Below are 26,666 nucleotides of genomic sequence, written 5' to 3'. Positions count from 1 at the left end.
AGTCCCTTGTCATGCTCAATATATATAATGCTGCCCCCTTGTGGCAAAGTTTGAGAAAGCACTCGACAATGGTGCCACTGTGAACTCCAGCATGAAGCGGTTGCACGTGCCAGAAGGGGGACACCAGATGGAGCAGTGTCACATACATCTGAAATGATCATCAGGAAGCCAAGGTGGATCATGTGTCCCACATTAAACACACAGCACCATCTGAAAACTGGGCCCGAAGAACCTAAAAACTCTTCTGAAATATCTCCTCTCAGTCAAATGTCCATAAATACTTTGTTGCCATTTTGACTGTGTTCTTCATTACCTATTTCGGGACCCAAATTATATCTCCCTCCATTGTAGGGCCAGTAGGCAGCAAAACCGTCAGCACTCGCAGTTCCTGGTTTTCCTTTTCCACTGAATAATTCCTGCCCCGGTTCACCTGCATGAGAAGCTTCCATGCAGTGGAAATATTCAACTTCATGAAATCATCACTGGTTCTGATTAGAAGCATCTTCTAAGCCAGTGTTTCCCAACCTGCTCCTCATGGACCCTCAGTCGGTCCATGTCCACTCCGAGCTCCCTGCCAGACAATCCCTGGGAGGGAGCAAAAACGTGGACCGGCTGTGGGTCCCCTAGGACCGGATTGGACAACCCTGTTCTAAGCTATTAAACAATAACCATTTTAGGATGTTACAGATCATGACACCACCTCCCTGAAGGTGATTGTGTATCTGTTCAGCACCCCCTGTACTTGTGGAGTGGCCTGCTGTTCTCTGTTATCTCAGACTCATACTCTCATCCCTCTGCTGTGCTCATATATGATCAGACTCACCTTAAGGGGATCGATGCTTTGGACTTGAACTGTTGGGGCTGCTGGGATCACCAGGCTTTCTGCCGCTTCTCAGCTTTCTCTCCTGGTCGACATTAATTTGTTCAATAGGTTTTAGTGCCTAGTGACTGGGGAACCCCTCGGTGACTGTGTGTGGGTCTCTACTCGTAGGAAATCAGCCTGCAGTCCCAGCATGCTGGAAGAAAGGGGCCTGATTCACATTAACCTTTGCCTCCATCTTCTTTTTGCTTAAATATTGCGCTAGACGTTCCTTAAATGCTAGCGGTGGCCAAACGGAAACACATCCTATGATGACGCTCTTCCCTCCCATTGAAGGTGCTCTAGGCCTGAAATATGTGACAGCTCAGCCAACGTGACAGAAAACAATAAGCGTGTTAGACGCCACAAAGAATGAGGTGGAAACGAGAGGAGCGTAGGACGGGGGGGCATGTCATGTCCCGGCCCCGCTCACGGGATTGTACATTGCTGGAGAGCTGCGAGGTCAGAGAGCCACTCTTAAAAGGTATTAGTTTATTGACACAATAAGACCTGGCAGTTTATTTGATGGCTGTCTGCATCATCTTCCCCGTGCTCTTTTACTTGCTTCTCCATTTCACAGCCCTCTGGGGAGGGTTCCGGGGGGGGGGGGGGGGTAGGAGGGGGGGTGCTGCTATCTGTTTGTGCTCACGGAGCCTGGCCACGGTGAAGATTAGCGACCTCTAACCGGCACATTTTTAGGGTGCATCGACCACCTGATCGACAGCAGAAGGCAGGGAGGGGTTTACGACGGGGACAGGGGGGTGGCAGCCGTCGGTGGGGGTCGGCAGTACGGCCTGATGGGCCTTCATACACGCCCCCCCCGCAACGCCTGCATGTCTCCTTTACTTAACCTTTGTGCCCCTGCAAAATGTTTCCTCGCTCCCGCCCCCCGAAATGCCATCAACAGCCACTGGTTAATAATTGAAAGGAACTGCAATGAAGACAGTCTTTCCCACCCAATCAGAAGCAGTAACACAAGGGCCGCTGTGACGCTGTGGATCCACTCAATACAGCTCACACTTACACGTTTATCTATGTCAATAGATCCAGCACAAGCAAATGACTTGCCTTGACTTGACTTGCAGGTTTGGGCTCAAACAAACAGATCAGAACAGTAACAGAATTGTTATAGCCAGTTCTAAATGTCATCAGAACAGTGAAACAAAGAGGAGCCTTTATTTCGGGCACTGTACTTATTTGGAAATGATATTGTTTCATGGATTTAGGACTGGAATAAAATCCTGCTGCTTCACTTGAGCTTGTTAAAAACCACCAGTAAACCCTGATTGATCAAAAAGAGAGATGAAACTTACCTGCTATTAATAGCATGAATAGAGTAGCCATGTTGGGAATGAATTAATTCAACACAGTAGATTTAATTAGTTCAAAGTGTCTGACTCTCACCTGATGAAACCAGGCCACCCTTCTACGCTCCGCCTCTGAACAGACGGCGGGCTGCAGCGAACAGCCGCAGGACAGCTGTCGTTATTTGAGGCCCTGACATCGTCCTGAGCCTCTGGAACCGCTGTGCGACGCAGCCGCCGTGGCACGTGCCTGCCAGCGTGCAGGAGAGTCAGGCAGGGCCGTGACAGCCCATTATCCCGGTGTCAAACGGCAGCCTAATAGGTTTAACATGCCACGGCGAGGACAGCACCTGACCCCAATTCAGCCTGGCTCCTGTGTCCACCTCTCTCTCCACTGCTGATGGCTGCCTATAAGCGCCAGTCGATTGGGCCGATCAATCAGGGCCGACTCCCAAACCGGTGATCGACGAGCCTCTTGTCTCCGCAGCTAGAAAATGCCATAATGGCTTTGGCACTTAATTATGTCGTTAATTGCTGAGTTACACTTTCTGCAGCCGTGCCTGGGAACAGGTTGGTAATTGAGGATGGCTGTGCACTCTCTTACTGGGCTGCAGCAATAATTCACAGCTCAGAAATCCAGGAGCCCTATTGAGAGGGGGACAGTCGATACGACACAGCTGTTACGTTACACCACCCGACGGCCTGAAGAAAGACCGGCAGCAGTGTCCTCTGGGAAACGGCGTAGCAGGGTTGGCGTACGTCAACGAGTCTTTGTTAGATTTCACAATAAAAGAAAATAATTCATCAACTATTTTATTACAGAAATGTTAATGGTATTCAAGAAATTATTTTTTATACTGCTACGAGAGTGTAGGTGAATGGCTTTTGTATTGAGATTTGAAACAGCTTTTACATCAATTTGATATTTAGCCTCCATCTTTCAGTGAAGAAATGGCTATGGAGGCATAGAGGCATCAGCAGATCAGGAACAATGTGCTGACAGCTACAGAGCAAATACAGAAACACAAATAATATGCACTCAAGTAATGATACAGTGTACTATACAGACAAAAACAGGACTTTTTATTTAGCTTCATTCATCGATGTATAAAGTCATTCAAAGGCACAGATTAGACTTGAAAGTAGGTGAATCCAGTTGATTGTGTGTTTTGGCTACTGCTTGTGACAAAGGTTCGGGAAGCCTGCACCATTGAAATTCCAGCCACGAAAGTGCCATCATCATATTAAACTGCTGTAAGAGTCCAGGTCAAATACGACACAGTGATTTTGCCTTTTCCTCGAGTCATGAGGCACACAATGGCGCGAGAAAAAGTGTAAGAAAACTTCTGTCTTTTGCCACGGAAGAGTGACCTCGCTTTGAGGACTTGTCACGGTGCTCCGCGGTCGTCATAACGGGCCAAAAAAGAAAGACAAATTTGAAATTATTTATTTAGGCTTAAATCACGTGTTTCGCACCATAAGGGCCTTCTCCACTTGGATCTTCATGAAGGATTGCAGTTATGTGGCGATAGACGGCACTAGACGTTCTGTGTTATTATTATGTGTGTCAGGTGTAGGATCAGGTCTGACGCTTCTCCATCAAAGAGCCAATATATAAACATATACGTCAGAAAATTTTTGTTCCACTCTGACAGAGACCTTTTAGGAAAAGAAATGAACACAGGTGCATTAGGTAAGCGGACAGAACTGAACACAGTGACATTAGGTAAGTGGACAGAACTGAACACAGTGACATTAGGTAAGTGGACAGAACTGAACACAGTGACATTAGGTAAGTGGACAGAACTAAACACAAGTGACATTAGGGAACTGGACAGAACTAAACACAGTGGCATTAGGTAATTGGACAGAACTGAACACAGTGACAATAGGTAACCGGACAGAACTGAACACAGTAACATTAGGTAACCGGACAGAATTGAACACAGTGACATTAGGGAACTGGACAGAACTGAACACAGTAACATTAGGTAACCGGACAGAACTGAACACAGTGAAATTAGCAAACTGGACAGAACTAAACACAGTGACAATAGGTAACTGGACAGAACTGAACACAGTGACATTAGGTAACTGGACAGTAGGACTCACTTTAATTTTTATCACTCAAACTCAACGTGAAAAACACAAAGGAGGGAAAAAAGAGCCACTCCATCTGTTGATGCTATTAAGTGTAATTTTCTCTTGTGCCTAATGATCCGTCGTGTTGGCTGTGAGTGTGAGTGTGTGTGAGTGTGTGTGTGTGTGTGTGTGTGTGTGCGTGTGTGTGCGTGTGTGTGTGGGGCTGTACCCATGCGATGAATGGACAGCGCTGTGTGGCCTCCATTCTCACCCAGCCGTCCACACCCCTGCCTCTCGAACCCTTTCTTCTTTGCCTGAAGTCATAGCTGGGGGGTCTGCTGCAAGCGGTGCCAGTGTTGGACATGAGATGCAGAATACAAAAAAATAGTTCCTTCAGCTGTAGCCCCCTCCCCCCAGCAGACACACATGGAGGTCCTCACTCCCTGACACCGCATTTATTTTTATTTTTGGAGGACCACATGGGGTCCTGTATTCTTCTCTTTGAGTTTGCAGGGCTTCCCTTTCACGCTGAGCCCCCCAGCAGTCAATAATTAAACAATATGCACACGGGCTGCTGAATAGCAGGAACGCCGTGTGGCCCGCCACACACGGGCCTGGGGGGTGGGGGGTGGGGGGGGTGGTGTCCTGAGGTAGGACATGGGGAAGTTGCAGCTGGGAATGAGATCCTAATGGCCCTGCCGGCCACATTAGCCAAAGCATCGCGAGGCGGTATTGATGGCTGCGTGTTGAGGTGACATTGTGATGAGTATCGAAACACAGAGGAGGAAGCGGAGGAGGAGGAGGAGGACAGCTAATTGATCTGACAGTGGCTAATAAATAAAGAATATATATATATATATATATACACCTACAGTATATCTATGACTGTGTGTCTATTCCTATATATAAGTTTGAAGTGTTTGCATGTGAATACTTTTGCCCCTTCAGCTGACACTAAAGTAATACTTAATATTTTTATCCCCCCAGGCATTCACATTGGGGGGGGGGGGGGTTAGGTTTAGGGGGTGCAGATACCCCAAGCCATAAATATGACTGTAGGGGCGGGGTGTGGACACCCTGCATGTAAACACGACCGCGGGCACCAGGAGGTGCCGAATAGCTGCGTCGCGGGAAAACGGTGGGGGGGGGGGGGGGTGAAAGCCAAATGCATGTGGGGATGTAGGATGATGGGGGGTGGCAGAGAAAAAATAAAAACCACAACGACACTGGGATGCTGGCTGTGTGACGGGAGTGGGGCGAACAGGCTTTGCCATTGATTAAAGCAGCAAGGTGTGCAATAAAGTCGAAATGAAGCACTGGGTCCATATGGCCCCGCAGCCCCGAGGGCGGGAACGGCCGCTTGGCCCTCACTGCTGTTTACCCTCGCTCTCCCCGCTCCCAGGGTCCCCAGATGGTGAAAACACAATTTAAACCCCTCCACTGCCCCCCCACAATAGACTTTGGCCATGCTTCAACCGTTTACTCCAGTAATTAACAGCACCGATACCACAACAATTACACCCCCCCCACACACACCCCATCTTAACGGAGCCACGCTACGACTGAGGAGAGAGCTAATAGCTGGGAGCGATGGCGGCGGCCGCAGATTGTGAGGTGGGTGCGCCCCAGAATGAAATAAAAGGTGAAGAATGCGCTCGCAGTAGTCAATGATTACTTCGCAATTAGTATACACAAAGCCCCCCATTTAATGGCAGAACACAGTAATTAACGCGTGACAGAAAATCAAAGGCTACTTTTGTAAGCATATGAAAAGCTAACGGTGCCGGCCCCAAGGTGTGTCTACTGATTACAGGCATATTAAATCAATGCGCCGCTAACCGCTACACCTATCTGAGCTGTTTTTGAAGGCCGGATAACTGAGTGGGCCTGAGGGCTGCTTTTAATCTCTATAAATTACGCCCCAATTGCTGAGTGTGTTGAACGCGGGGCGGCTTAGACGCACAAAGCGGGTGCCATTCGCGTGGAGTATTTCTCATTCGCGCGGGATTCATTTCGGAGCGGAAGACGCCGGATCAAAGCTGGCCGGCACTGCCGACGGAGTCGCTGCCAGGGCCGCGCCTCCTGCTCGCCGCCGACATACAGGGGCCCGCTTTTCATCTACAGGCTGGCTGTGTCTAATTAAAGGAGCAGTGTTCTTATATAACGCCTATTACCACGGCGTTCGGAGCACCTGGAAAGAGAGCAGCATCTTACAGAGCAGCTTAAGTTAAAAATAACTGACGACAGGGAACAAAATCTCATACGGTGAAGGTGAAAGGTCAAATGGCTCCCCCCACCCTGCAGGCATACAGACATCATATGTCAAAAATAGGCACGCGTGTTAAAATAATATAAAATTAAAATTAGAAATTGAAAATTAATCCTTTGCACCAAATGTGCTATTTTTACTCCCACTGAACTATGTTCATAAGTACCTGCAGGGACGCCTTAAAGGGTGGGGGGAGTTAGTAATTCTAAGGGCCCCTGATTGACAGGGGCTCCAAAAAAATTGGAACATAATTGGATCGGTCTGGGTTGGGGGCCTAAAATCTCTAGCGATGCCCCTGAGTAGATGGATCAATCACTGGAATGTATGAACCCTTTTTATCACATTGATATGCAGTTTGAGGCGTCCTGGTGTTACCAGACTGCCTGCCGCTGGCCGTTGGTGTCCGTACCACACCTGCTGAGATAAGTACAGATTACCAGCCGCTCCCAGAGCTGCAGGGCCGCTGATCCTTCTTCAGGGGGGTGTCGCAGTGAAGGTGCTTTTCGATGATGGGGGTGGTGTTTGCGTTTTATAGGACAGTGTCGTGATTTAGCGGCAGAGCTAAGGGGCCCAAACTCCATGAGGTGGCAGCGCTGGGGGGGACGTGCTCGTCTCTCTTTGAGAGTAACATGCTGGGGAGGCAGAACGACTCCCTCAGGCTTGCCGGGTGGTGCTCTGTGATCCCGTAAAGCGAGACGCCGGCATGCCTGTGAGCGGCACCAGCCTGCGGGCGGCACACTGACACGCCGGGCTTTAGCGCCCTAAAAAGGCTGCCTAACACAGATCGTACTAGTTAATTATTGATGACACCATGAGGCCATTTTTCTACCTGTGAAAAGTCTCCTTTTACTGTGAAATTCCTTGATGGTACCATCCATACTTGCAAACTGACATCACAGATTGTTTCGTGGCGAAGGCAGCGCCGTGTAATGTGTTCTCCCCTGATGTGGGGATCAGCTTCTGGCTTCTCGTCATCCCCTCTGAGCATCTCTCTGTCTCCCGTGGCGCTTTGCACCTTGTAACGGCTCCTGGGACTTAATGACAAAGTGAGGATTAGAGAAACCTACGGGGAGCCTCGGCATAAATATCAAGACGCGAGCGTGGCTCTGTTACACGGGGAGCTGAACAGCAACGCAGTTGAGGAGGCTTAGTACTGCGGTGCTGGCTGCATCCCCACACACACTCTCTCCTGTCAGGGTCCCCGAAAGCCACACGCCGGGCCCCGGCACGTCCCTCACCCCCAGTGAAGGATGCCCTCACCCGTTGACGCAGGTGTGGATTGGATCTGGGCAGCGGGTGTGGCACAGAACAGGTCGCCAAAGAGCGGGACATCAAGCCCACTGCCGTCGCGAGCCTGATCGGGGCACCCAGGTCACCTGGAAACAGCACTGTCCAGGTCAGACTTGGACTCAGCCTGGTTCTGGACAGCTTCCCCTGTCAGCACTGAGGAACGGTGTATCTTTGTCGGCCTAGAAGATGAGTGAAGCGAGCAGCGCAGCGAGGAGAATTATCGCCGCCTTTTTCATGAGCCATCCCTGGGCGTAATTTGTTTTGCTGTACACACAACAGATACATTATTAATAGCCAACTGGGTTGTGACCTATCCTGTACTTGAGTAGTTTAAATTGATAAAAGCTGCTCGTGGGAGGCTGCCCAATCCTTCACGTCTTTAGCGTGTTGACAATGGTCTCCTTGGGAATACAACTAATTACTTCACATCTGTATTTATTTGATCCGCACGGAATTATCCTTCTGTCACTCGCAAAAGATGCTGCCAGCCTTGGCTAACAGTCATTCATCTCAGTGACACTTCTGGCATAGTTTAACATCAAAGCAGCTAGAAAATCAATAATAAAAAAAAAAACATAAAGGAGGAGAACTTGTGCTTGTGGTTTTCGGCTCAAACAAAGCAGCGCACATGCGAGGCAGGGCCCGTAAATAACAGCATCCCCTGCCTGCTAAATCACTCGGAGCCACCGTCGCGGTGTTGATATGCGGCGGAAAGCACAGGCTTTGTCTGCCGCTGTCCGTTTGGCAAACAGACGATTTAACCTTCTGGGCCTTGGTTAACTCACACCTGCACCCTCACACCCGATTTGCACTGTCGAAAGAAATCAGCCGGTCCGAGATAATGCATGACATACATAATAACCAGAATTTTTCCAGCATGTTCCATCCAAACTACATGTATAATTGATGGAAGGAGAAAAAAAAAACCCTATTGCAAGATTAATCAACTCTGGTGCCCCCTACAGCACACCTGCTGATTTGCAAGCGGTTTCTTTGAAATATATGGTCGACACACAGGATGTCAAGCCAAACAGCTTAGCTCAGGAGAAAGTAAAAGTTCCCGCAAGATGGGACTGCAGTCACACACTGCGCGTGGCGCAGCCTGCCTGGTCAGCCAGGACTGGGGCAGCTTAACAGCAAGAGGAGCCAAAAAACACAGCAACGTTCCGGCAAACATCCGTGATATGGGATTTGCAGGCAAAACTACTGCATACCCAGAACTTTATTCATGAGCTGCCCTTCTGCCAGAGATCATAAAACACCATTTTTCCTAATATTAACCTAATCATGATTGATAGCTAAAGGGAAATTAATGTATAGAGTGGGTGATTTATGTAGCAATAAGCTATTACTGATGTATGTTCAGGGATAACTGCATGACATTGTCACTGCAGCAAACTGTGTGTTACTTTTTGAAAAACTTGTAGCCTTATTGTTGATCATGTTTCGTAAACAGTGATTCCATCTGACTTTCGAGGAAAAACCGAGAAAATGGAAAGTGCTGCTGGCGCAAATCAAGACACCATGAGACTGGTATGCAGCTCTAGGCTTCCGTCGCTTCTACAGTGATGCCACTACCGGACCACCCACTCTGTTCTCCCGCCGGCCCGGCCCGCCACCCGCTCCGTTTCTGTTCTCCTGCCGGTCCGGCCCGCCACCCGCTCTGTTCTCTGTTCTCCTGCTGGCCTGGCCCGGCCTGCCACCCGCTCCGTTTCTGTTCTCCTGCCGGCCCGGCCTGCCACCCACTCCGTTCTCTGTTCTTCCACAGGCCCGGCCCACCACCCAGTCCGTGCTTCTGCATCTCTCAGAGACAACTTGGCCTGCAGCAACATCCACACGTGTATCTATGTACCAGCTAACATAATTGCATCACAAAGCCTACATTATATCACCATTCTGATTCTTTAAATAGGTAATTTAGGTGAACAAAAAGAGATTGTTTCCCAAATGAGCCAGTGGTACAGCAATGAATAACATACATTTTAAAATATAGGGCAGCGTAACACATGGTCCCAACCGTGTATTTAAATGCTGTATCTGATAAAAGGACACAGAAGGAGAGCTCTGTGCTGGGGGGGTCATAAACACAACTTTCCCGCATCACACATTTGAGAATAACTCATATCACCACACTTTTCTGTGTCCATTTTAATTTAGGAGAGAATATACAAATAAAGCAATAAATAAATTCTCCCCAGTAGTGCTTCACTTCAGCTGTAAATGGCCACAAGGCTTCCGGCCGTAGACTCGCTTAAATCCCAACGTTCACATATTAGTTTAAGCGAACACCAGGCCCATGAGCTGCCTTGGGCCCCCTTCATGCCAATCTGTTTGAGGCGCTGTGAGCAAACAGGTGTGTTGGTGGCTGGGCAAGCAGGCGGGTGCGTGGGTGGGTGGGTGAGCGGGCAGGCAGACAGGCAGGTGGGCAGGCAGGCGGGTGGGTGGGTGAGCGGGCAGGCAGACAGGCAGGTGGGTATGCAGGTGGACAGGCTTGAGTGAATGAGTGGGCAGGCAGACAGGCAGGTGGGCAGGCAGGTGGGCAGGCAGGCGGGTGGGTGGGTGAGCGGGCAGACAGGCAGGTCAGCAAGTAGGCGGGTGGACAGATGGGCAGGCAGGCGGGTGAGCTGGCAGGTAGATGAGCGGGTGGGCAGATGGGCAAGCGGCCGGGCAGGTGTGCAGGCAGGTAGGTGAGAGGGTAGGGAGGTAGGCGAGCGGGCGAGCAGGCAGGTAGGAGGGTGAGCAGGTGGGGGGGTAGGTGGGCACACTGCGGTGAAGTCTCACTTCATTAAAGCCTTTCTAGTGGAGTCCAGTCACTGGGCTACTGCAGGAGCAAATCACTGCTTCACTGACGACAACTGTCAATAGAGGAGGTGGCAGGGCCATGTGGGGCAGTGGGGGGGGGGGGGTACTTTTTATAAGGAGTATCTAAGAGACTGAGGCACCAATGCTAAATTACAGCGAGCAGCTGTACCGTCTGTACCCACATCTACCTCAATTCACCCCAACTTTCTGCAGCACGACGCCCTAAACACCCAGGAGGTTCAACCAGGGCAGGTTAGCGCCAATGTTGTCACGCTGCAGCCAAAAAATAAATATATAACAACTAAAAAAATAAACAAAGATGATGGGTGATGAATAATGGAGTGCATCCTGCTAGCTTCATGACCTCCAAGTGCAGGGAGGACTGGCTGCTTGAGATGCAAGAATGTAATTAAATAAATAAATTGGCACTAATTAACATGAAGGCGTTTGATTATTTAAGCGCAAAAGAAAAAAAAAAACTCTCCAACTTCTTAATCATTCTTGTTCACACAGCATTTCCTTTCGCTCAGTCGCCCTAAGTGCAGATAAAACAGCCCCATCTGCTCGTAATTAGGTCTAAATAATTTCAGACTACATAGCTTATCATTTTGACTGCACATTTGATTAAACGCGGCTCCGGAATCTCGGCCGCTCTGGGTTTCCCCTGGACCCAGACTTCCTGGGTTTCCGAGCCCCTCGACGCCGACACTAAAACAGGGCACAGCTAATCAGACCGGACCGACACCACGGAACACCCATAAAGCCCCCCGCCCCCCCACAAAGGGAAAAACATACACATAAAAACATGAGGATGTAAAATCTCAATCCTTTCTAGTTCATTTCCTATAAATGCAAGGAAATTACAACAAATCACCGCCGCTTGCATCTAAAGCGCCGCTGCATAATGACTTTTTATTTGCTTAATCTCCAAATTAAATGGCGTCTGAAGCGAAAGGCTCTTTTCCCTGATATTATTACTCTCATCATCTCCAGCACATTTTCCTGCCGAGACCAATTTGAATAAGACAAGAGAGCCTCCCTGAACTCAATCGAGGAGCCGTAATGGGCCTGGTAATAGTGATGTCTGATGGATCTGCAGGCGGTGGAGTGAGATCCCTAATGATGGGAGGTGGGTAATAGTCCTTCTGGAAGACCTGATGTGTTTCCAGTTGGCTGCCAGATGCTGGAAATCAAGACGAACATTGATCAGTGACAGGACAGTGCGCATATTCATCAAGTCGCAGGGAGGGGGGAAAACAGGATCGAGCTTGTCTCTCTCCTGCTTTAACAGGAACGAACCAAGCATAAATTATATTAATTAAATCAATTACATACTTAAAAACATCTTCACCCAATTAATTCAATTACCCAGTTACATGATGCTACTGGCAGGGGAAGATTAGAGGGTTTAATTAACAGAATATGAATGTTTAAACCAAGAAAACATACACAGAGTGAAGGCACACATAAATGAAGTTGTGATCACTAATTAAAAGGCTGTCTGCATTCATAAAGATGTTATCGGGAGATGACAGCCTTGCCCAGACGGCTTTAAACAAATAAGGACTAACAGCAAGAAAGAGCCTCTCTGCCGTATATTAATGATGTTTAAGTCCCCATTTCCTGCATCATGTTTGGAGGACATGGAAACTGACACCACGCATCTGAAGAATTCTGACCCCGACATATCGTTCACGGTGTGAAATGGAAATAAAATCCACGAGGAATTCTGCAGGATTCCATGTATATTTTAGTCCTGAGAAGATTTCTGGAGTTAAAGGGGAGTGTGTGGGAGGTGGGGGTGTCACTGAGGGGGGGGGGGGTGGTTGCGTGTGCAGCGGAGCGGGAACGTGGGGACTGGAGCCGGGGACGGCGCATTGCGCGACAGCTGGCAGGCCGCGCTCACCTGCCCCCCGCTGAGCATGTCCTCCAGGTTTCGGCGACGCGGTGCCTGGGGGGCATGCGGGCCATCTGAGCGGCCCAGGCCAGCGGGCAGGTAGGCCGTGCCGGCACCATATGAGACCCGGCCGCTCCGATTGGGCCGCGTCGCCCTGCCCCACCCGCTACTGTCGTAGGCGCCGCACTCTCGGACGGGCGGCAGCCAGTCTACGGGGGCCCACCCTCCTCCGGCTCCCCATTCGGCGCCGGTTCTACCAGCCCCTTCCTGCTCACCGACAACACCGGCTCTGCAGCGCCTCCTGGTGCCAGCTGCCCGCCACAGCCTCCTCTGCACATGATGATGGGCTATTGGTGACTGCGAAGGGGCTGAGGAGTCAGAGAACGGGCGCCGCCACGTGTATGTCTGCGACCCACACGGCTGCTCACGCTCCAGGCTGACCGCGACCCAGTACTGCATGAGTTTATAAAATGGATGAGTGGAAAACATTATAGCCGTCTCTATGCGTTTTGAACCAAATAGACTATTGAGAATCAGCAGCTTCAAAAGTGTATTGCAGGAGCTTGTTTCCTGTTCTGCCCCCCAGTTAGCTTGCCTGCGATCTTGTACGGATACTAACGTCACTGTGGATTGCGCTCATGCATTTCAACTCTCCTACGATCACTACAAAATGCACAAGTAGCTGGCAGGAAACAGCGGGGAAAATGGCATGACATCATGGGGGAGTGGGTTTACTTTGGGTCCGTTATGTCTCTGCTGTTGTACGCCGGCTCCTCGCAGTGAAGCTTGCATAATACGCATATTAACCAGCAAGCGTTGGGCAAACTGTGATTTTTTTTGTTGCTATTTGTGTGTTAGTTTTGCTGAAGCAATGCAAAATACCCAGGCTGATCAGAGCGGAGCCCCACGCTGCACTGGAAGCACACGCTTCGCTGGTGTAGTTGTCCAAAACAATCCAACAATATCGTAGTTTTTCTTTCTTTTTTTTTTTTGCTTTGTTTCAGGCTAAATGCTAAAGGCTCCTGCACCCGGACCCCTTTAGCTCCATGTCCTTTGCCACAACACTAATGCCGCCCCGCCACACTGCTTCTATGAAGTGTGAAGACATTCACCGAAAGCACTTTGGGCATCCCTACATTTTTCTCTGTGATTAATAATGCTAGGCTAATCTGCTAGCATGCTAATCTACATGTTTTCTAAAGGTTATCTAGCTATTATTAATTATTGGTCTCAAATCAGGAAATGTGACTAAAAACCAACTCTGCAAAAATCCAAGCCTTTCATTAGCGAATCATGCTTTGTCATCCAGTGAAATGGAAGCTGAGAGGCGAAGCGATAGATGGTACTGAGTGCGTCTCTCTTTGGCCTTGGTAGCGATTTATTGCGTTTATGTGATTCAGAAATGTAATAATACCACTATAACACTAATTTGTTCCCATGAATTCCTCTTCCTAATAATCATTCACTCTTTTTATTCTAAATTTGGCTGTAATGCTACTTAATTTTTCTAAACAATCAGGCTGATAAAAAGTATTTTGTAAATAATGCAGATAGTGATGCTAATTGTATGTAAAAAAAAAAAAAAGATTCTGATATTTTATACTACTACTATACTACTACTATACTACTACTTGAAACACTAAGACACTTTTCCAATATCCTACTAAATATTTGTATTGGCTTCAAGTTGGACTTAGTTCTCAACAAAACTTTTTAATATCAGGGGAAAAAAATCTATTAATCAGTGCAGCACCGCCGTGTGAATGTCAGATTATTGTTGTCTTTGGTGCGGCTATGATTGCATGTACGTGTGAATATGTAGTTACAGCTAACAGATTTCCTGCATTCATTACTGAACGTCAGCGCTAAGTCACAGCAGATAATGACATTGTAAACCAGCCAATAAGCTCCTTCCCCGCAGCAATCAATCATGAGTTGGCACTGCTTTGGTCAATTATGGTTGGGGGGGCAATTTCAGCATTTGTGTAATTTATTTATTCCTCCAGTTGGACTGCTTTGGGGTCTGAATTCTGATGGTGTGCCTTCGCACTGAACATGTTCTCTCTCACAGCAATCATAATTAATCCCCACCCACTTACGCCAGTGACACTGCAATGGTTTCCATAGCTACGGAACTTGTGCGTGGCTGCGTGAGGCGCCACCTGTACGGGCAGCGGCGCGGGGGAGGCCCGGTGAGAAGGGCCGCCGTCACCGCTGCTGCAGACCGGCCACCTTGCGTGCTGGTAACTTTCCTCTCGCTCCCTGCTGGACAGCTGCGCTTCTTTGCCTGTCCAGTATCTTTGCCTGCCGTCAATCTGTAATTCAACCTCGGTCATCAGTTTACGACACTCTGTGGCATCAAAAACCTTTGGCCTGTCCGTTCCTCATCTTCTTTATAGCAGGTACAGCTTAACGTATAATTTAAAGAATGATTAGCAAACTGGCTTGTCATTCAGGATGGACCTTAGCCTTGTGTTGTCTAAGACAGGCAACACAACCATCCTGTCCAAGACAATCATGTGTCGGATTATTTGCAGTGCTGTGATTGGAATTTAATATTCATTCATTCTTCCTTTCTTTCTTTCTTTCTTTCTTTCTGTTTAACAATTCATTTTTATGTAAGAAATAAATACAATGAAATGTATTTCAGGGTTTTTCAACAAATAACCAAGCCAAGAAAGTGGGTGCAAACACAGAATGATCCCTCTTCCATTCTGATCCTGGTTTTTCTCACTGCATTTCAAGCTGCAGTATTAAAACTGTGTTCAGGCCAGTGGCTTTTTTAAAGAGCAAAGCCTTACATACTGCGAGCACAATCTGTTAAACCAAAGTTGAGCACAAGAAGCACAGACTTTTAATACAGTAACGCGCCGTTCCGTGTTGGCCGTGCGATTCTGCTTGCTCAATCGTTTTCGTGCCGCTGGTCTCCTACGGAGCTCAGGCACTCGCCAGGTGCTTGCGGTTTTCTTTTGAAAGGCACACATCTGTCTTTACGGCGTCGGGGAAATTAAAAAAAAAAAAAGCAGGACGACAAAATGAAGTGCGAGAGCAGCTTTGTCTGCACAGACGGCAGCGGTGGAGGAGTGCCGAAGCTGGGCAGGCGGTGGGCAGGCGGCCAGCGGGCACCATTTGGGGATGCAGGCACCCCTCCTATTGGCATGCAGGGCCAGGTACACACTCCTGTCTTGAGACAGCTGTAAACTAGCAGCCCATGGCGCAGCAATCAGGTGCTGGCTGGCGCTGCAGGATGCTGAGGCGTCACAATGTGCAGCCCCGTTGGTCGAGCAGCCGTCGCACGCATCACCCTGCATACGGGAGAGTGACAGCACCGGCCCTATTCCTTATGACAGGATTGGGAGGGGGGGGGCGGAGCGACACCGAGCAGGGCAGGCAAAAAAAAAAAAAAAAAAAAGTTACTGTGGAACAAATGGCGACCTTTAGAAAGATTAATTTGTTTACCAACAAATGTTCTTGCTGTCATAGTCGGGCTGGGTGACCTTCACTCCCGTGTCTCCTGGTTGCGAGGATGCTGACTATCGTCATCTGTTAGCAGGAAGCTCTCTATCGCTCTTCCGCCGCCCGCAATGGTGGCGGCCGATTAATCTGCCGGGTCCCGGGCAATGAACGGAGCCTGAAATCCAGTCCATCATCATATAATAACATCCAATTCATCTCAATTAGCTGTAATAATTCCTGTAATAATTCCTAATCAAATTTTTCCCGGAGGATGGACAAGCCCGTATTGATGTGCTGTATTCAGCTAAATGGAAGCAGCAGAAAGTCAATATCCTCAGTGGAAAAATTCATAAAAGCGGGAAGTATGCACAATGGGAACCATATTCTTATAACAAGACCATAGGCCTCCAAAACTCAATAATCCCTCATGTGCAGTACTAACTCCATATTTAATTCAGCTGAGAAAGCGCCAAGATCGCTTCATTACACATATTACTCTCTCAGTAATATGTGTACGGGGAGAGGGGGGTACCACTGCAGCCGCTCCCCTGGGGTCCAAAGCTCACCCTCTGCTTCTGTGCCTGTGCATGTGCGTCCTCTTCCCTGGGTGTATTCAGGATAAGTACCTTGGTTGCCTTCAAAAACATGTGGTTATGAGCAGTGGTGTCCCTGATTTGGCCTGGGTGCATGAATACATACCCAGCGACGGACCACCATCTCCCCCGCCATGTGGCCTGGACCTCCAGCAGGAGATTCCAGGCTCACCTTGATGCTGCACTGGATAGGCAGCCAAGGAGGATCCATGAATGGATGGATAGATGTATGGACCCTGAAAAAAAGTAGATTATTGCAGGCAAAGTGCAACCTGCAATTCCTCCAAAGATAGCTGGGGAAGGGATTCATTTTCCTATTTGGTTAATTGCTTTGGGTGGCGTTTGGTCAGTCTGCCTCACGCTGACCGTGCCTTAAAGGTTCTGGAGTCAGCGTTCCAGCTTAGACGTCACACTTCCAATGAAGATGTCAGATAATTTTGCACTGTTTCATTTCAGCACTCGGACCAGAACGTATACCTGGTAGTCACATACCTCAGCTGCACACATTAAACTTACTAGATCAATCCGTGTCTCTACAAGCAAATGTAAGTACCCTGGGTGGAACGCGGCGGGGCGCAACCCACTGCAATAGGGATCAGGGCCTATGCCTAGAAGGGCATAGGTTCACTTCCTGTGGCTGGCAGAGGGACTGCTTCATTACTGGGTCCTTGAACAAGGCCCTCAACCCAAGTACTTCAAGGGGCCGACACTCTGACACCAAAACTGTATCTCTCAGAGAGCAAAATGAAAAAAAAGCTAAGGAATTTCAATGTATCTTGTGCAAGATAAACAATGTATCTTGTGAGTAATAAATAACAACCACTTAGCTAGTTAGAATCACGGTGACCTGCGGTAATTCCCGAAAGAACGGAAAGAATCAGACGATACACGATAGGGTGCAAAGCAGCGAGTCAACAGTCAGGGGCGACACATGTATCCAACTGCCAAATAATCTCACATTGCGGAAAAAGAAAAGACACGAACAGCGGAAGTACATGGAAACTGCGCCTGTTCTGAGCTGCGTGAAACCTGCATATTCGGAAATGCGCAACGAAAACGCCGCCGATGCGCGCTGTATTGCCGGTGTGATATGCTTCCCAATACTGTTCGTTAAAACGGGATTCATTCATCTTTTAATCATGCCGAACGGCAGTATTATATTCAGTGATAATGCTGCTTCTGAGTAAAGCAATTATTTCAATCAGTATGAGCAATCTTAACGCGGAGCGCTTCGCAGACCGCCTCTGTTTTGATGTAGGGAATTTAGCTGATTTATAAAATTGCCTCAGTGTTTAAACTAATAATACAGATGATGGATATTTGTATGAGATTTATATATTTAAAAGAGACAAGACATGCTATTTTCCAGCTTAATATCCTGTTACACGGATTTCAGGTTTAATAGACACTTGTAATAGACAGTTAAACAGTAAGCTTAATGGGGGTTATATGAAAATGAATGCTTGACATCAGTGACACTACATTTCAGATTAATGTTTCTCTCTATTTTTCATTGAAGATTAGAAAAACATTCACTGCTGGCGAGAGGCATAACTTTGATTGCTGTCTAAGCAACAGTCATATTTTTGTCAAAACCACTAAATTGCAGAATTTAATTCATCTGAGGTAAAACCTGCATGGGAGGTGAAACCACAACGCCGCGACAGACATCCGTATTAGATTGCAGGTTGTGACAGGTGAAAGTAATTGTATTTCTGGTAGAAATCGATGTATGAGGCGATGCCACATTGGACTATTTCAGCAAAGAATATCAACGTCTTTGCCACGAGATGTATGTATAAAACATGGATAGAGGGCCTTCCTTTAAATAACGTCACCTGTGAACTGACTTTAGCTATGATATATACATAGGCCTAAGTTTAAAGCATATAGCCTACCAACTCAATAAAATCATTTTAAATTAATCAGCTTTTAAAATAAGTACTATTTAAAATAATACTTTTTAATAATAAAATGCTTTTCTTAAACCTTTTTCTATTCCCATTCTATACTTCTCTACAACACCGACAGAAATTAATTTGCTGTTTAAAGTGTTAAAATATACAACTAAAAGTAATTTGTATGCATAGGTTGAACAAATCGGATTTTATAAGGTATTATACCGCCCGGGAAAAATAAGCTTTCATTTATTATTATTATTCACATTTGGGTCTATTATTATGGAGTAACTTAATCACCATTTGAAAGTTAAAATGAAGAAATTAAACACGTTTTGTGTTTGCGGAGGGTGAACGTTCTCGTTGTGCAAGCTACACCCCAGTCCACTAGGTGGCGATATGCATTTTAACAATTAATGTTTATATTCTAAAATACATAGAAATCCACCGAATTAGAATTACTGAAGTTTATAACATTTTTTTCCTGGCATTTATGACATCTTTGTTGTTTTAGTATGATTGTTCAGCGTAACGTAAATGGAGGTTTTTATAAAAGAACATTGGGTATCCCGGAAGCATTCAGGGCCCTTCCATGCCCCTTCTAGACCGTGCAGCTGACTTCGTCGGGATTCATCGCATCGTTTATCAGCAAACGCGCCCCCCACGGAGGCGACGCCGCGCCCGGCCCCCAGCTGGAAGCAGGAGCTGCCCCCGCCTCGGCGCTTCCCAGCTGCAGCGTTCCGCCTCGGCGTGTGGCCGCGTTTCGGCAGCCGGCTCCCGGCGTAAACATGTCCGCCGCGCAGGATGGCGGCCCGGCGACGCTGCCCTGCGTCCTCATTACGAGCTGCGACCCCGGTTTCAAGGAGGGGGACTTGGTTAAGCGTAAGTGGCCGACGCGAACACTACACACGCCGGCTAGCTGGGCTGCTAACCGAGAACGTTACCCGAAGCGGCCACCGGACCCTCGGCGATACACGGATAAAGGTGACAGCGAGCCAGGGCCGCCCAGCTGCCGCTGCTTTCCGCGCTGGTTCGCCGCGGTCTCGCTGGCTGTTCAGGCGGGTTAGTTAGTGGTTGCAGCTTTTTGGCTCCTCGCATTAACCCGCCGCCCTTGGCTGCTGTTCCCCCCGAGGCCCGCCGGCTGCTGCGCGGTGCGGGTTTAAACACCCTGCCTGTTTCCTACAGATCATCGTCGTTTATTCTGCGTTAACGTCCGTGAGAATTAAATGGCGACACACCGCAGTTAATGTTTCATACCTTCCCCGTGAAGCTGATATTAAATCATTGCATGTGTTCCATGGCTCGTGCGAGCAATGCACGCTTTCCAGTGTACAGTATTACGGAGATGTATTTTTTTCTGTATTCGTTTTAAGCATGCATCGTTAATTGTAAAAATAGAAACCCCATTTGTATTACAGCGGTCCAGTATTCCAAAATACCAATTTTTTTGTGTCTGTTAAGAATTATTTTAGTAGCTATGGAAAGTGTGAATGGAGCTGTCTGTCATTTCAAACGGCCAGCAACTTCGGTAATAACTTACACAGCGAGCTGCCGGTGGTCTGTCGAGTTGAGCTACTTTGTCGAGTTAGGCTACCGTAGTGCTAATCGATAGCGCCCCCCCCCCAACGCTTACCTTAACCCTAACCCCTAAAACCTAATCCTAAAACGGTGGAACTGCTCATGCGCAGAAAGGCTCGATAGCACGTCTCGATAGGTAGCTCAACTCATCAGAACACCTGCTGCCTTCTCATGAATTAAAAAGCAGACACATGCAGTATAATATGTTACAACTGCTCGGCTACATGTTACAACTTCTGTCTTGGTCTTAAAGGCCACGATGCTGCATCTGGCTGCTTTCCGCTAGGTGGCAGTGTTTAGCTGGCTTGTGGGGACCAGAGCAGCAACCCGCAGTCAAAAGTGCCGAGTAGCAACAGCCATGGGCGTCATTAGGTACGATCACTCGGGGCTGTAGCCCCGGGTATTTTGCCCCCGATGCCAATCTTCCTTCAAAAACAAATAAGTCAAGCCCCAGGTAAACCTGGCTTAGACTCGGATCTTTTCAATAGCTAGAAACTCCCCTAGCAACAGCCCCAATAATAATTAATGGGGTTGCATATTTATTTTGATCAGGAGATACCTCACTTTGTTATAATGGCATTTAATCGTTTATTAAAAGGTCAGTTGTTACATTATAGTACCTCCAGTCACATGTTTTTTTCACACATTAGCCAAACATTTGAAGAAAGAAAATGTTTGATCTGTGCAAACCTACTCTTCTGGTAGAAATTTCTGGGCATTAGTACCTTAGGTGAGTCTGCATTTGGATAAATAGTTTCAGGAAGTTGTGCCCCTGTTAATGCTGACGGGCCTCTGGTTTGATGGATTGAGCAGTTCCTGCTTGAGCCAAGCATGACAGCACGGTCACTGGGTGACAGTGACCCTCCAGTCACTCATCCTCTCCTCTCCTCTCATCTCGAAGAAAACCAGATGTCAGCCGCATGCGCCCCAAAAGCTGGCCACCTTCGGTCAGATTTCCGTTCTCCTTTCCACTGAGCTGGGGCGGGGGGGAGACACCCAGGTTTGGGAATGAATGGAGTTCATGACAAAACCAGATGTGACCCATATTTAGTTCTGACTTAGGTCTGATTTTTAATGGAAATGCCACATTACCGTTGGTGCTGAAGCTTTTCTGTAGCAGCGGGGAGAGGATTAAGATCACGGCATGACTGACGCCTCACGCTCAGGAAGCACGCAAACGCTCCTTTCCGAATTAAATGCAGCAACAACAAAAAGTTGTCCTTTTTATAGACTGTGTGATCCCTCTTGGAATGTAGAGCAGAATCTTTAAGGTTCAAACAGTGAAATACTGAAATGGCACTTTTTTCACAAGCTTTGGTTTAGATCTGTAAAATTAGAGATGCACCAATGGTATTTCCCATAGCCAAACCCGATTTGCACCAATGGTATTTCCAGTAGCCAAACCCGATTTGCACCAATGGTATTTCCCGTAGCCAAACCCGATTTGCACCAGTGGTATTTTCCATAGCCAAACCCGATTTGCACCAGTGGTATTTTCCATAGCCAAACCCGATTTGCACCAATCGTATTTCCCATAGCCAAACCCGATTTGCACCAATCGTATTTCCCATAGCCAAACCCATTTGCCAATTTCATTTTAAGCCTGACCTTCCCAAACCTTTTCTGGCTGATTCCGATTGTCTTAGTCTCATAATAATTAGCAAACTAAACATTTTTCACACTTCTTTACTGAACTTGGCTTTCTGCAAGCAAAATTTTTTAAATGACCTTTTAAAAAAAAAATGCTTACGCAAGTATCAAATTAAATTGGTTGTTCCAAATAGTTTAACGGTACTTCCTCCAGGGACGACTTATGACTTACAAACTGTGAATTTAATGTCTCCATCCCACAGTGTAAAGTGTCGTACTTCACCTATCACAGAGCATTAGTGGGGGCAGGAAAGGTGAGGGGTGGGTGATAGAACCTGTGGACAGAGACTGGGGGGGTGAGCAATATGGCCAAAATGTCGTCATGACATTTTTGGCTTTAAGCACAATCTACAATATGGATCAGAATATTTTGTATGTTGTAATGTTTGTCATTTAAAAAGACCAGCTGTGTTGGCAACTTTTTTGTGAATGGTACCTTTGCAAAGTTTACAAAATATGGTACATTAGTCTGTGACAGATTTCGCGAATACAAACCAATCAAAGCAGAACCTTTTTTGCAGTCAAGTCGCACTTTATTCAGCAGTGTAGCCGACCCGCATATAAACCATGTGCTGCTTACCGTGTGACATGAGTACAGTATTTTTAGCAGTCCCATGGTATATAAAGTTTGTTTTTCCACAAGCTAGCTAACTGGATAAAAAAGATCAATTAAGTTTTTAATTCGAGATCTAGTCACTAAATTGATATCAACTGAGACAAAGAAGTGAGATATACTAACAGCGCTGAGATGTTATGCAGGCTGAAATAGCTTTTTCGCATCAGTCTGTGTTGTACTGTACTGTCGCGGCCATTTCCGGTCACGAGCCGATCGATCGTTGCATCCCTAGTAAAAACGTAACGGGTGAACCATAATTAAATGGAGAGATTGTAAATCGGTAACCTGGTTTGCACTGTAGCGAAAATCCGACATGCAGCACATTTACCAGATGTGGTAAATCCTTGTTTTCAGAGATCCTTGGCGTATCGATATTGCCAGAGCCTGCCCAACAGCAGGGGGCAGTGTGCTGGTATCCATGGACCATCAACAATAAGTACTACACGGCAGATGTCAGCCTGTGCGTGGTGCCCAGCACGTTTCAGATGACAGGGGACATTGCCAAGGCGGTGCAGGCTTTCATCATCTACTTTGACAGCAGAGAGGTGAGAGGGAGGGAGAGACCGATGCGGTGAGACTGGCTTTCCTCTGTGTCGTGTGTTCATCTCTCTGACCTTGTGGACGCTCTTACCCTATGTGTTGAGAGCGGGGGTCTGAGCGGCGTGCTACCCTGGCTGCCTGTGGTGGAGGAGCTGGCCCCGGAGATACTCATCCTGGTTTGTGACCACGTGCTGGACAGTGGTAGGTCTCTTCTCTCCGGTCCGGTCTTAGTGGGGGTGGTGGGGGAGTGAGCGCCGGGGTGCACGGACGTGAGCCGGTGTGTCGCCCCCGCAGGAGTGAGCCGACATCAGGCACAGCAGTGGTGTCTGTCCCACACCTTCGAGCTGGTGGAGCTTAACCCTGAGGACCTGCCGGACGAGGACGGTGAGACCCGGAGACGGTGCTGCCAGCAGCCATTCAGGCGCCATGGCTCCTGCCCTCCTCTCACTCTCCTGACCTCCTCTCACTCTCCTGACCTCCTCTCACTCTCCTGCCCTCCTCTCACTCGCCTGACCTCCACCGTCTCCTTTTTAGATGACTTTCCAGAATCCACAGGAGTGAAGAGGATCGTCCAGGCACTCAATGCCAATGTCTGGTCGACCGTCGAGATGAAGGAAGGTAGGGTGGAGGTGTTTATTGCAATGAGTCATTCGTCACTTAAGGTTGAGCATCCTTCTGTGTAAATGGCTGCTTTCTATAGTAGTGACATCTTTGTTGTCACTGGCTGAGAGGCGGTTTTGCTGGAAAAATGAGGTCCCTTTTTCTTAATTAAAACACTTATACCCAGCAGACAGACAGCACTCTGAGTGACCTAAGCTGCTATGGGGGCGATTGTCATTCGCGCTGGGGGGGCTGATGGCTGCCCCATCACCTCATTTTCCGCTCGGCCTTTACATTTTGCCCTCCTGCAGTTAATACCTGCATCCTGTGAGATGTCCTGCTTACAGGGGGGGGCTGTGTGTAAACGTGTTTCATTCTCAAGTGTCCAGATGCGTTGAGCGCGCTGCTGCTGAAGCACCATCTCACCTTCTCCACCTTCTCACAGAGCACAGCCAAGGTATCGGCTTGATGAGTAGCCTGGTAGCGTCTCGAAATAACAACCGCCACGCAAGCCAGGAGTCCCACGTCAGTGCCAGTATTCTCCTGTTTAAATATATGTATACTTTAAAAATTAATGAAGTATGTGTGTTCAGTATGACTGTTAAGGATTTCTACCTTTTTAATTTCTTTGAATGACACATCAACTGTTAATCGTGTCCTGTCTGACAGTCTCCCCGCCCGCCAGCAGAGGGCGCCAGTGGTAACAAAGCGGAAGAGAGGACCGAAATGGCTGCCAACGCTGAGCCAGGGAATAACATACTGGGTGAGTGGACAGTGAAGCCGAACAGTGATATCACGTGGTATTTGTATTATTACTTATCTTATAATGTTCAACTTCCTCAGACCCCACAATAGACGTAGACATCCAGGAACTAGCAAGTCTCACAACCGGGGATGCAGATGTTGAAAATTTTGAACGCTTATTTACCAAACTAAAGGAGATGAAAGGTAAAACAAAAACACTGGGTCATAGATTATGCATCACAGAGAGATCTCATTATTTTTAAGGATTAACAATTTCATTAAATGGAAATACTGGATTTCCACAGTGCTGGACAATGTTGTAGTGCAGTATATCATTATCAAAGAAGCGCTGTACATAAAATTCGCTCAATAAATCATTTTGCTGCATGTGAGGATTTTAAAATGGTCTTATTCCAGAGTCCTGCACCACTGATCCACAGTGGAATCTTAAGTCTTTCTCCTGATCTCTTTGAATAACAGATAAGGCGTCCTCGTTACCCCACGAAGAGAGGAAGGTCCATGCGGAGAAGGTAGGAGCCCCCTCACTGACCTACGGTGCCCTCTGAATGACCACACTGTGGCAGGCAGCAGTGACTGTACAGGACGGTGTGCAAAGACTGTGACTGCCAAGGTCTGCGTTGGTGTGTCACTGTAATAACGCAGGTGTGGTGTCTGCAACTGCAGGAACAGGATGCAGATTGTTTGCTATGGTTTACCTTGTTTGTTCAATGACAGACATGGGGGGGGGGGGGGCTTTAGAGCCTTTTTAACTGTTACTGTACCTCCTAATATTTTTCAGGTTCATGCACTTAGAGAAGTGGGACAACTGAGACCAATATCTCTTATAAGGAGATTATATATATATACTGTATATATATAAGTTTCACATTGTTCAATGAGTACTTGGGTATCTTCGTGTGGGGTTTTGATAATTCGGATAGATAAAGCTCAATTTTAGATTTAACATTTTTTATTAATGTTCAAAAATGATACCCTAACTGTCTGGAATTAATGATACTCAATAATATGGTGGCTAGTTACATTAAAACTTTTTTTTTAATGGTTTGCTTGTTTTAATTATAGGCGTCTGGAGGAGTGTTTCTGTAAAATTAGCTTTACGGAGCTGGGTTTTGCTGCAGGTGTTTTATATGTCAGTCTGTATTAGAAATAGGTACCCTAGTGGTATTTATCAATAGTGCTTTTTGAACATAAAGGGACCTACAAGCTGTGAAATCTAAAAGGAATTTGATGACGTTTTATCAGGTGAGATTCAGCTGTATGGGGGGTGGCTTTGTGCTTTGTAACGGCGTTTAAATCCTTGATTCGCTGCAGCTGTAAGTCCTGACAGACACTGCCGGTCTGTCCCTCAGGTCGCCAAAGCCTTCTGGATGGCGATTGGAGGAGACCAGGATGAGATTGAAGGACTGTCATCTGGAGAGGACAGCTAATACTTGGCTGGCAGATGCTCCATCCTGTCGTCTGCTTGCATTGACTCTCTCTTGGCCCACGAAGTCCAGGACCCAGGATTTTGTGGGGGGGGGGGGGGGAGGGTGCTGAGAATGACCACCTTTCTCTTGGCTTGTAATGCCCTGTGTTCCCAGGACATGAGGCAGTAACGGGCAGTGACATAGTGCACGTTACTTAGCATTGATCATGGTGGAGGGTCTGAGACGGCCTTGCGTCATACCCCACTGCAGAAGACTGCAACCTGCTCTCAGCTCATCCTTCAAGACTGTCTTCTACTGATGTCCAAAAAAAAAACTACACTCCACAAGGTTTGTGTACAAGCATGTCTCTGGGTTTTTTTACCATAATTATGTGAAGTAGACTCAACAAAAGCAAACCACTTTTGATTCATCTTCAGTATAGACGTTCAGCAACTCCTCTCAGATTTCTTCAGAACAGATTGTTTTGTTACATAAGATGGGAACCGGAGGGTAATTTCAGTGATTATAGTATTTTAAGAGTTGTATTAAAGATTGTACACCAATATAAACAATTCTGTGAGCAGATGTTCCTGTTTCCAAAGTTATTCTTTGCATCGGAAATCTCAGCTGCAGAGAGTGAAATGCATTCTTTGCCTGCCTGCCCTCCCACCCGGCTAGTGACTGCAGACTTAACATCAGAGCAGTGAGGTGGGGGGGTTATGATCTATGTGACCCGTAACCCCGCAGCTGAAGGGGCTGCCTGCTGCAGGTGGCAGGCCTGTAATTATGCGACAACATCTGTCGGGGGGGGGGTGGCCACATTACCGCTCATTATCTCAGCCGGAAAGAAACTGGTTTGACTGCGTCAAGGCGTCCCCCCGCTTGGAGGAGGGTCCACCGTTTGCCAGTAAGGAACGCCCATGGCCAACAGACACCCCAGCCAGGCAGTGGAGGCTAGAATGGCCAGGCGGAAAAGCCCAGATCTGCGGTCGCTGCAGCTGAAACTAATGGAGGGAGCTTTAAAAAAATAAAAATAAATTTTCTGGACTGGCTTGCTGGAA

The 26,666-nt window shown here is 47.5% G+C and overlaps 1 protein-coding gene across 1 annotated transcript; it reads left to right on the top strand.

Moving 5' to 3' along the window:
- Nucleotides 1-18,885: 18,885 nt before the first annotated feature.
- Nucleotides 18,886-26,190, top strand: aagab (alpha and gamma adaptin binding protein). The gene is made up of 10 exons (XM_023815117.2): nucleotides 18,886-19,332; nucleotides 22,649-22,839; nucleotides 22,939-23,035; nucleotides 23,129-23,218; nucleotides 23,369-23,452; nucleotides 23,880-23,959; nucleotides 24,104-24,197; nucleotides 24,278-24,382; nucleotides 24,659-24,708; nucleotides 25,549-26,190. Exons 1-10 carry the CDS (start codon nucleotides 19,239-19,241, stop codon nucleotides 25,624-25,626), a joined length of 963 nt encoding a protein of 320 aa, XP_023670885.1. The 5' UTR covers nucleotides 18,886-19,238; the 3' UTR covers nucleotides 25,627-26,190.
- Nucleotides 26,191-26,666: the final 476 nt, after the last annotated feature.

This window comes from Paramormyrops kingsleyae, chromosome 11 (assembly GCF_048594095.1).
Source record: "Paramormyrops kingsleyae isolate MSU_618 chromosome 11, PKINGS_0.4, whole genome shotgun sequence".
In the NCBI taxonomy this organism is placed as follows: Eukaryota; Metazoa; Chordata; class Actinopteri; order Osteoglossiformes; family Mormyridae; genus Paramormyrops; species Paramormyrops kingsleyae.
This window is presented reverse-complemented; position numbering and strand designations above follow the sequence as displayed.

What these genes read in the sequence shown, in the direction of transcription:
- aagab (XM_023815117.2), top strand. Translation starts at nt 19,239, where the DNA reads ATGTCCGCCGCGCAGGATGGCGGCCCGGCGACGCTGCCCTGCGTCCTC. An exon ending in TCTACTTTGACAGCAGAGAG is followed by an intron (nt 22,840 to 22,938) that starts GTGAGAGGGAGG and finishes CTATGTGTTGAG; the next exon opens with AGCGGGGGTCTGAGCGGCGT. An exon ending in GCCAGGGAATAACATACTGG is followed by an intron (nt 24,198 to 24,277) that starts GTGAGTGGACAG and finishes CAACTTCCTCAG; the next exon opens with ACCCCACAATAGACGTAGAC.